General features: G+C 43.8%; 2 protein-coding genes and 1 long non-coding RNA gene across 3 annotated transcripts in view; 1 reads left to right on the top strand and 2 right to left on the bottom strand.

Annotated features, from left to right (window-relative positions):
• Positions 1 to 608, bottom strand: part of fbxo38 (F-box protein 38) — a 31,881-nt gene extending 31,273 nt beyond the window's left edge. The window contains exon 1 of the mRNA XM_008280908.1: positions 488 to 608. The gene's annotated coding sequence lies outside the window, so the exon portion shown is untranslated. The remainder of the gene's footprint in view (positions 1 to 487) is intronic.
• A 6,629-nt stretch (positions 609 to 7,237) lies between these two features.
• Positions 7,238 to 9,875, top strand: part of LOC103356669 (magnesium transporter protein 1) — a 15,380-nt gene continuing 12,742 nt past the window's right edge. The window contains exons 1-5 of the mRNA XM_008280907.1: positions 7,238 to 7,362; positions 7,688 to 7,857; positions 7,943 to 8,060; positions 9,289 to 9,429; positions 9,578 to 9,718. Of these exons, the coding sequence (XP_008279129.1) occupies positions 7,282 to 7,362; positions 7,688 to 7,857; positions 7,943 to 8,060; positions 9,289 to 9,429; positions 9,578 to 9,718 (651 nt within the window). The 5' untranslated portion in view covers positions 7,238 to 7,281. The remainder of the gene's footprint in view (positions 7,363 to 7,687; positions 7,858 to 7,942; positions 8,061 to 9,288; positions 9,430 to 9,577; positions 9,719 to 9,875) is intronic.
• The window catches only part of LOC103356668 (uncharacterized), a 12,560-nt gene continuing 11,096 nt past the window's right edge, over positions 8,412 to 9,875 (bottom strand). Inside the window, exon 3 of the long non-coding RNA XR_520149.1 lies at positions 8,412 to 8,424. This is a non-coding gene — a long non-coding RNA (uncharacterized LOC103356668). The remainder of the gene's footprint in view (positions 8,425 to 9,875) is intronic.

The raw sequence follows: 9,875 nt of genomic DNA, 5'->3' as shown, positions 1-9,875 counted from the left end.
AAGCAGTGAGAGGTCTGGACCCATGTCTACTGAAGCAGGTTTGGACCCATGTCTGCTGAAGCAGTGAGAGGTTCTGACCCATGTCTAACCGGCTCCGTACCGCCGGATCGCTCCTCGACCAGCGGAGACAGCTGGACCGGAGCTCGGACCCGCTTCACCAGGCCAGGACACCGTAACTGGCAAGTTTGAAGCCCATCTCCAGACGGCAGTATTACTCACAGGTTCTGATCTGTTCTATCAGTCTGAACCGTATCAGACTAGTTAAAGTAAACCGTTACCTTATTAAACCACTAACTAGCTGCTAACATTAACCCGAAGCAGCCCTGTTCCGACGGACACACTCTTTAAATCATGTTAGAAAGTTCCCGGCTATCTGCTGGAGCTAGCTAGCTAGCTAGCATACCCCAGCCCAGACTGAACACAAAGACTCCCAGTAAACACCGCTAACCCGGTCGGACTGCATCGTGTCGGTCAGCCGCTGACCTACCGGTGTTCCTCTGGAAGCCGCCGGGAGGGATCTCAGCCATCCTGGTCCCGAAACATCTGGTAAACAGAGGTGCGTTTAGGCACTTCTTTTCTCTGCGCCTGCTTCTTCTTCGTCTTCTTCTTCTTCTTCTTCTTCTTCTTGCGTCGCTTCTTCTTCTAGTTTGGTAGCCGTTTGGGAGGCCTGCACCATCGTCCCCTGCCGGATTGGAGTGTGTAGCGCGGCTCGGCAGGCAGCAGAAGAAGAAACTGTCTCCTCACAGTCAGTCAGTCGGTCGTGGGTTCGAATCCGGGCTCCTGTGTGGAGCTTGTAGGTTCTCCCTGTGCAGCGTGGGTTCTCTTCGGGTTCTCCCCCCGAACACAGATAACCCTCTCTGTACATTCTGCTGCTCAAACTGCTGTTTTAATTGCTGCTTTTTAATATACTTGTTGTTACTTTTTATTATGATTATCATCCATCCATCCATTATCTATACACCGCTTAATCCTCACTAGGGTCATGAGAGAGCTGGAGCCTATCCCAGCCGACTTAGGGCGAAGGTTGGGGACACCCTGGACAGGTAGCCAGTCTTATTATTATCATTATTATTGTTATTATTATTATAATTTTCTTTTAGGACTGACACAGTTGGTAGCACTGGTGCCTAGCAGCAAGAAGGTCGCCGGTTCACATCCCGCTGGGGGCACCTGGGATCTTTCTGCGTGGAGTTTATATGTTCTCCCTGTGCAGCGTGGGTTCTCTCCAGGTTCTCCGTCTTCCTCCCACAAGTCCAAAAAGCATGTTGAGGTTAACTGGTGATTTTAAATTGTCCATAGGTGTGAATGTGAGTGAGCTTGGTTGTCTGTCTCTAGATGTAGCCCGTGATAGACTGGCGACCTGTCCAGGGTGTCCCCTGCCTTCGCCTTAAGTCGGCTGGGATAGGCTCCAGCCCCCCCCCCGCGACCCTAGTGAGGATTAAGCGGTGTATAGATAATGGATGGATGGATTTTTCTTTTACTTATTGCTGTACATAACCTGCTGCTGACATCTCTGACCTATATGGTCACTACTGCCTCATCACCTCTGCAGCAACACTCACACTGTTACTGGCAGCAGGCTGCCACTGCACATAATCTGCTGCTTTCGCCTACCCACCTTTTTGTGTGTTGTTTTTCTTTCTCTTGCTCATTTTTATTGTGTCGCTCTTTGCCCACCTAATTGCTCCTCGGGGATAAATAAAGTTTTTTCGCACAATGGGTTGTCTCTTAATGTCCAGGCCTATATTTCAATAAACAACATAGCATGGGGCTGTGTTATCCTGTTAGGTCACATACAATCAACAGAATTATAAGATAGAGCGTGAAGGTTAACATAAGTACGCTAACCTGTACAATAAACTAAAGTTGTGGCTGGTAAGTATCACTAACGGCATCTGCAGAGGTATCAGCATTACTAGCTGTAACATCTGCATTTCCTAATATCATGAGGAAAAACCAATAAAGAAGGCAGTTATATCTTCAAATCATTTATTTTATAGGGAATCTGCTCAAAGCAAAACATTAGACTCTGTTGGCTACATGACAGAAAAAAACTGTATCCAGAGTTGACATGGCAAAAACTGGGTTATAACTGACCAGGCTATTAACCAATGACACCTTTAGTACTGGTCATGAGTTTGACAAATTAGTTTGTGACATGTTTAAGAATATTACTTAAAACTCATTCCGCACTGACAATTAACTGAAGATCTTAGTGCAATAACAAACAAAGACTCTGAGGACATAATGTTAAGAGAAGGGCTAACTTATCGACTCACAATTCAACTATTCTAATCAACACAATATCCAGCTGTGAATAATAAAAGATTAGTTGCAGCCCTTTTTTAAACCCTTCTTTTCTTTAACTTCTGATATGTCGCCAACATGACAATTCAACAAGTCTTAAGAAGAAGAAGCTTTATTGTCATTGTACAAGAGATACAATGACATATCGTTTGGCATTGTCTTTGCAGGGCTGCAAGGTGTCTCAGTGGTTAGCACCGTCGCCTCACAGCTGGAAGGTCACCGGTTTGTGTCCCAGTGAGGACACCTGGGATCTTTCTGTGTGGAGTCTCCATGTTCTCCCTGTGCAGCGTGGGTTCTCTCCAGGTTCTCCAGCTTCCTCCCACAGTCCACAAACATGTTGAGGTTAACTGGTGACCCTAAATTGTCCGTAGGTGTGAATGTGAGTGTGCTTGGTTGTTATAGACTGGCTACCTGTCCAGGTGAACCTGCCTTCACACTGAGTCAGCTGGGATAGACTCCAGCCCCCCACGACCCTAGTGAGGATTAAGGTGTAGAGATGATGGATGGATGGATGGATGGATGGATGGATGGATGGATGGATGATGGATGGATGGATGGATGGATGGATGGATGGATGGATGGATGATCTTTGCAGCAGCTAATATGGTCACAGTCTAAAAAAAAATGTTAAAAGGTGATATAAATGACAAAATAGCAGTAAAACAAATACTCTATTAAAAGCACAAAAGAGCATCTGTTAGAATGAGCTGTAAACTGAGTGTCATGGTTCCTGCAGCAGTCTGTTCACGTCCATGGGGAAACGCTATGTGTCTGCTGGTGATGCTGAGTCTGCCAGAGGGGAGGCTAATAAATAGATTATAAACTGCTGTCATAAATTATGTTATTAATAATAATAATAATAATAATAATAATAATAATAATAATAATTGATCAGATTTATATAGCGCTTTTCTGGACACTCAAAGACGCTTTACACTGTCAATTATTCATTCACACACATTCATTCTGGTGGTGGTAAGCTACGATTGTAGCCACAGCTGCCCTGGGGCAGACTGACAGAGGCATGACTGCCATTCTGCGCCTACGGCCCCTCCGACCACCACCTCAAACAATCCATTCATACGCATTCACACCAGGCAAGGTGGGTGAAGTGTCTTGCCTAAGGACACAACAACCATGAAACAGGTTACAGGGCGGAATCGAACTGCCAACCTTCCGATCATCGACCGACTCGCTCTACCACCTGAGCCACAGCCGCACAATTGTTTGTGTTTACCTTTGACTGGTTGCAAGTGTAGGACAACATGATGAATGATTCATATAGAGACAGGGCTGCTGTTAAAGGGTCACCACAAAAAGACTAATTGGATCTGTGCTATGGAGGCAATGTGCGAGTGCAAACTTGTCCATTAATACTAATTTCACAACCTAGAAAAACTTGACCCTATATTACTGTGATGGCCACACTGCAGCCCCACAAGGAGTATCCCCACACCACACTGTCTGCTCTCCACACCTTTTGATTTCTGTCATTTAGTTTATGTACTTTTTACAGTCATCATGCACACACATCAACTGACAGATAAATGACACATGACACATAGTACTGATTTCATATGCCATACTCACAGCTTCATTTATACACAACATTGTTTCTAGTTTGTTAGTGTGCACATTCTAGTTACTTTGTCATTGTATGTTCTGTTTACTTTCTTTTCTTTATTAAACCATTAGTTCCAGGTGTGGCCCCAGTTAAGAGGAGCCAGTGTGCCCAGCTGCCCCAAATCCTGGTGATAAGGGGTAATTGGAAGGGACGAACTGTGGCTGCTCACTATTTGAGTTGTAGTATTATTACTATTAAGTAGTATTATGTAGAATATATTATCTTTTTTTTTGTTGTTTTCCCTTAAACCTAGCCTTATGTCTCTTGTGTTTTGTTTAGTAGTGTTTGTTTCTGTCTATCCCCCTGTTTAATGGTCTGATCAGCCAGTTTAAAAAAACCCCAGTGTGTGTGTCAGGGTTAGGTCAGTTTGTGCTCTGTTCTGTTTGGGTTAGGTTGGGGTTTTCTTTAGTTCAGTTCAGTTCAGTTCTGTTTAGTTAACCTCTTTTTATGGGCCCAGAACCGTTTTTGCTTTTCATTATGTTATATCTTTTTGGTCTTTTTGTTCAATAAATACCTGGTTTTTGAAACTTTCAATTTGCTTTCCTTGTGCCTGCCTGCTTGGTCCCTCACAATTACATTACAAGCTAACCTAACTCACCACCTCACCTTCCCATTGGCTAAATAATGAAGACACCATTGTCCTCTTTTCTGGCGATTGCTGTATATTAGTATGCCCTTTGCTTGATTAGAGCATTTGCAACATGATGTCAGTTAACTAAATTAAGATAATAACTAAATAGTTCTGCTGACCTCAGTGTGTTTCTTTAGATTTAAAGGTGAATTTTTGAAAGCCAGTCGTTCTTTTCTTTGAGACAGCTGAGACACTGGAGCCTATATATTCAAACATGTCCTGTAAACAGGGCCAAGGGTGGCTCGACTCAGGGGCTCAGTCTCTGGGTCGAAAAAATTGCACATCAGCTTTTGATAAAAGTTGTGACTTGATAGAACTGCACATGTAACTGTTAGCCTTAATAACAGGAGATATTCTGAAACACTAAAATGAACAAACATGCAAACACTGTTGCGTTTTCACTGTTTACCGACTGAATTCATCACTGACTTTCAATTACATGTTAATTAACACTCAACAACACTCAGTATATGAACTGGGTGTTTGTTTTTTTTGTTCCAGATGAAGGATGTTAGTGTACACAAGTTGAGCAAATAGTCATTTACTGTACCAAATGTCAGGATGTTAACAGATAATGACACTGCCGCTCCTAAATGCACACTCTGCTGTCACTGGAGGCCGGATAGCAGCACCTGATTGGTTTAAACGCCACCAGTATTTTTTGTGAAGACAGCGTTTTGATGACTGATCAATCATTAAATGTCACGAGGTGCTTTTTGGAAATGCAGTGGAGTAGAAAGTACAGATAATAGCTGCAAAATGTAAAGGAAGAAAAGTCAAAAGTATAGTCTATATGTTTTACTAAAGCATATAGCATATAAATTCATATTATGCTAAGTGTCCATCCATCCAACAGCCTCAGCATGTTTCTGGACTGTGGGAGGAAGCCGGAGAACCCAGAGAGAACCCAAGCTGCACAAGGAGAACATGGAGACTCCACGCAGAAAGATCCCAGGTGTCCTCTTATGCTAAGTGTATTTTTTTTAATTAATAGCTTCAACTGTCTTGTTTTCTTTGTGCATTTCAACAAGCTTCACATACAAAAAAGATAAATTCCGTAGAAAATAAATCTTAACACTATGACTTAATTAATGGCCGTCAGCTGTACATTACTTTTTACAGTGCATTGTGGGATACTTTTGAGTGAACTATATAGGGTGTAACAACTGTAGCTCAACATTTGGGCAGCACTACAACATGGCAAACACACTATATCAGGCTCATCTCATTTCACTAGTTTCAGCCTCTTTGGTGCTCTGGCCTGTGACCCAGACATCGATCTTGGTGCATTAATAAAAAGGGTGCGTCTCATGTCCTTACAGTACTGCTGGATACACAGGTGTTTCCTGTTTCCTTGTGTCCCTGATGGAGTTTTTCATACACCTGTGACATAAATGAGGCGTGACACACTGCTGGAGTATGTAAACTATGTGGACATGTTTATGACATTTAATATTAATATGTCACGCTTTATTTGTGTGGTACTATTGTGTGCCACGACTTCTTTATACTTCACACTGTATGTGTGTGTTAAATACGAAATACAAACGTATGACATGTTCATTCACATCACATTCTGCTATGTTGTGACTTGAATTATAAGTAAAAATGTATATTATCATGAACAGTGTTCTATCATCTGACAGAGATCATAAGACACAGCAGTAGGTCAGAATAAGACAGTGGACAGGTGATGTAGCTGTCTGTTGTTGGACAGGCTGGTCCTGAGTGTGGGCTGATCTGGGAGGGAGGTGTCAGTTAGCTAAAGCTATGGCTTTGTTTGTATTCTGTAATGTTCCTGATGATGCGAGGGTGGTCTCTCTAAAGTTGCTGTTTGTTTTGTCATTTAGCTGCTTGAATCCTTAGTGCAGTTCTTCTCTGGCTCTCCTTCAGGCATCTCCTGATCTGAGGCTGGGTCCCTGGCATTGAGCAGCACTCATACTTCTGTTGGTGAACCAGGGTTTTTTAATGGGGAATGTTCTCACCATTTTTGTAGTGGTTGCATTGTTGATTGTTAATGTATGAGTACAGGATGTATGGTGCTTCAGATCAGGATGGTCAAAGAGTTCAGTCCATCCAGTCTCATCAGAGCAGTCCTGCAGTAATGCTGATGTTTCCTCAGTCCAGACCTGCACTGTTTTGGACCGAGGTTTGGTTCTGCGGACCATGTGTTGGGGTATGTGGGAGTCAGATGATCAGTCAGATGGTCCCAGATGGGGAGATGGATGCGTCCTGTACACTCCAGGTATATCTGTATATTACAGATATAAATATACTTGCAATATATTACTTACTAACTCCATATTTATTAATATTTATTGTTGCACCAACCCACCAGAGCTAATTCCTCCTATAGTGTAAACTATACCTAGCAATAAATCTGATTCTGATTCTGACACTGCAATGTGTAGTTTAAAGTGATGTGGGCTTTTGTAACTTCCTGTCCGCTGGCCCCGCCCCCTTCGCTCCGTCCCCTGCTGTGTTGGCGGTTAACCTCAGACGGGTCTGTAGTTTAAACGTCTGAAAGTACATAACAACCGACTCCTACACTGCCGGTACTGGCTGCTGACGTCTGGGAACCACCGTTACCGTAAAAAACACAGCTGCCTGGAGACACCGGACATGACGTCGCCAAGGAATGATCGGACCAATAGGGAGCTGACAGGAGATTTGTGCACGCGCGCGCGACCCGTGGCCAGCATTGAGGACGTCGAGCAGAATGTTCCGGACGGTTCTGGTGCCGCTGCTGCTGTTCGGCGCTTTGTGCTGCGAACTTGCCGACGCGCAGAAGAAAAAGGAGGTAACGTAGACCCGGTAACGTAGACCCGGTAACGGTGCGCAGGAAGTTTAAAAACAGGAAGTCTGAACTTTGGTAAAGTTGGTGCTACTTTGGCTCCGTCCGGCTCCGCTAACTTAAGCTAACAGGCACCAGAACTGTACTTTAGCTCATTCAGCTTTTAACACTTAAGCTCAGTATGACAGCGCGGAGCTCACAAGTTCTCAACAAGTTCCAACAAGTTGATCGTAACTCACTGATAACTTGTGCTGAACCAAAGCACTGCATCTGAACGGAACCGTCCTCCACAGCTCAGTGATGTTCAGGTCTGTGGTCTGTATCTGTATAGACGCTGCTGTCGGAGAAGGTGACCCAGATGATGGAGTGGGCCTCCAAGCGCTCAGTGATTAGGATAAACGGGGACAAGTTTCGTCGCTTCGTGAAGGCTCCTCCCAGGAACTACTCGGTGGTCATCATGTTCACGGCGCTGCAGCCTCAGAGGCAGTGTGGGGTCTGCAGGTGAGGAGTAAAACAGCACTGGTGTGTGTTGCTGAAGTGATCATTTATCTATTTATGGGTGTGTGTGCATCTTTTTTTTCCCCAGACAAGCTGATGAGGAGTTCCAGGTGCTGGCTAACTCCTGGCGTTACTCCTCTGCCTTCACGAACAGAGTCTTCTTTGCATCTGTGGACTTTGATGAAGGATCAGATGTCTTTCAGATGGTGAGACAGCTTCTCCAAGACTGGGGATGTTCTTTTTATTTGATATAACTTTTCCATCCAACACAGAAAACGTGTCATTGTGGTCTAAGATCTGTGGTTGAACTCAAAACCACCAGTGGGCCAGCTGAACCTACTGACCAGTAGACCCTCACAGGGCTCAACATTCACTGTTTCACTCGTTGCACTGGAGCGACCACCTTGTCAGTCCCACCTGGTCACTGGCCAAACACCTCAGTAGCTCAACATGTGCTTATTGATAGATACCACATGTACAGACGTTCCCTAAACACCTCATGCTGCTACAGTCGTCCTTACATGTATTCATCCCCTTCCACCAAAGAAAAGGCAAAATCCACAACAGTCCCTCAAATAACAAGTAACTGAAAAAAAGTAATGATAAATAAAAATTTGCTGAATTATAATTTAGTGAAAAAAGACGTTGCTTTTGAATTGTGGTTGGAAAGAATAATTTTTTAAAAACTAATAAAACAGTCCCAGACACAATAGATAGATAGATAGATAGATAGATAGATAGACATTTATTGTCACAGTATAAAAAAACAGCAGTTTAACACCGGGCAATGAAATTGTCTCGTTTGCACACTCCCATATACAGAATAATATATAATAAAGAATATATATATGTATATAAGCAAATAAACAAATCTAACAATAATAGAAATAGATACAAAAGAATAAAAGCAGACCGAAACTAAGGTGCATAGAGTCTATTTAGAAGTAGCAGCATCAGTGAGGTGACGTAGCAGCAGGTCTGTCACTTAGAGACAGACAACCAAGCACACTCACATTCACACCTATGGACAATTTAGAATCACCAGTTAACCTCAACATGTTTTTGGACCTTGTGGGAGGAAGCCAGAGAACCTGGAGAGAACCCACACTGCACGGGGAGAACATGGAGACTCCGCGCAGAAAGATCCCGGTGCCCCCACCGGGATGCGAACTGGCGACCCTTTTGCTGTGAGGCAACAGTGCTACCAACTGCGCCAGCTTGCAGACCTTAATTATTTATAGCCCGCTTTATGAAACCTGGTATCATATCTAAAATTAATAAGTAGTTAACACATGGTAGTGAACTAGATATGGGTGCTAACTTTGAACATATTAGATGAGATCGATGCATCCTTAAAGTTCTGAATTTCACAAGCGGATATGATTCAGCAGCACTATTGAACCCACTGCTGCACATGTGTTTGTGTGTTTGCAGCTCAATATGAATTCTGCGCCGACCTTCCTCCACTTCCCAGCCAAAGGAAAACCTCGCAGGTCTGATACGTACGAGCTACAAGTCAGAGGCTTTGCAGCTGAGCAGCTGGCTAGATGGGTGGCAGACAGGACAGATGTACAGGTAAGCACAGAATGTGTTGTTAGCTCCAAGTGACCAGGGGCTCTGAACCAGATCCATCACTGTGTTTGCTGTGATGAAGTAAATACTGACTCTGAAGACTAGGACGATGGGTATCTCTGATGATGTTAGTCACGCCTGTCTGTTTCAGATCCGTGTCATTCGTCCTCCCAACTATGCAGGGCCTCTCCTGCTGGGCTTTCTCCTGGCTGTGATCGGAGGACTGGCATATCTACGAAGACACAATTTGGAGTTTCTCTTTAACAAGAACGTCTGGGCCTTTTCTGCACTGGTAACGACAACCAACACCTGCACATACATCCTGACATGGATAAGCACGTGGTGCTGGTACCAGTAGGTAATCCTCTAAAAGCCAAGGCAGGTTTATCTGTACAGCATGATTCGTAGCCGAGGTCATTCAAAGTGCTTCACACAAAAGTATAAGAAGA

The sequence above is a fragment of the Stegastes partitus genome, unplaced genomic scaffold (genome assembly GCF_000690725.1).
Source record: "Stegastes partitus isolate 25-593 unplaced genomic scaffold, Stegastes_partitus-1.0.2 Scaffold213, whole genome shotgun sequence".
NCBI lineage: Eukaryota > Metazoa > Chordata > Actinopteri > Pomacentridae > Stegastes > Stegastes partitus.
This window is presented reverse-complemented; position numbering and strand designations above follow the sequence as displayed.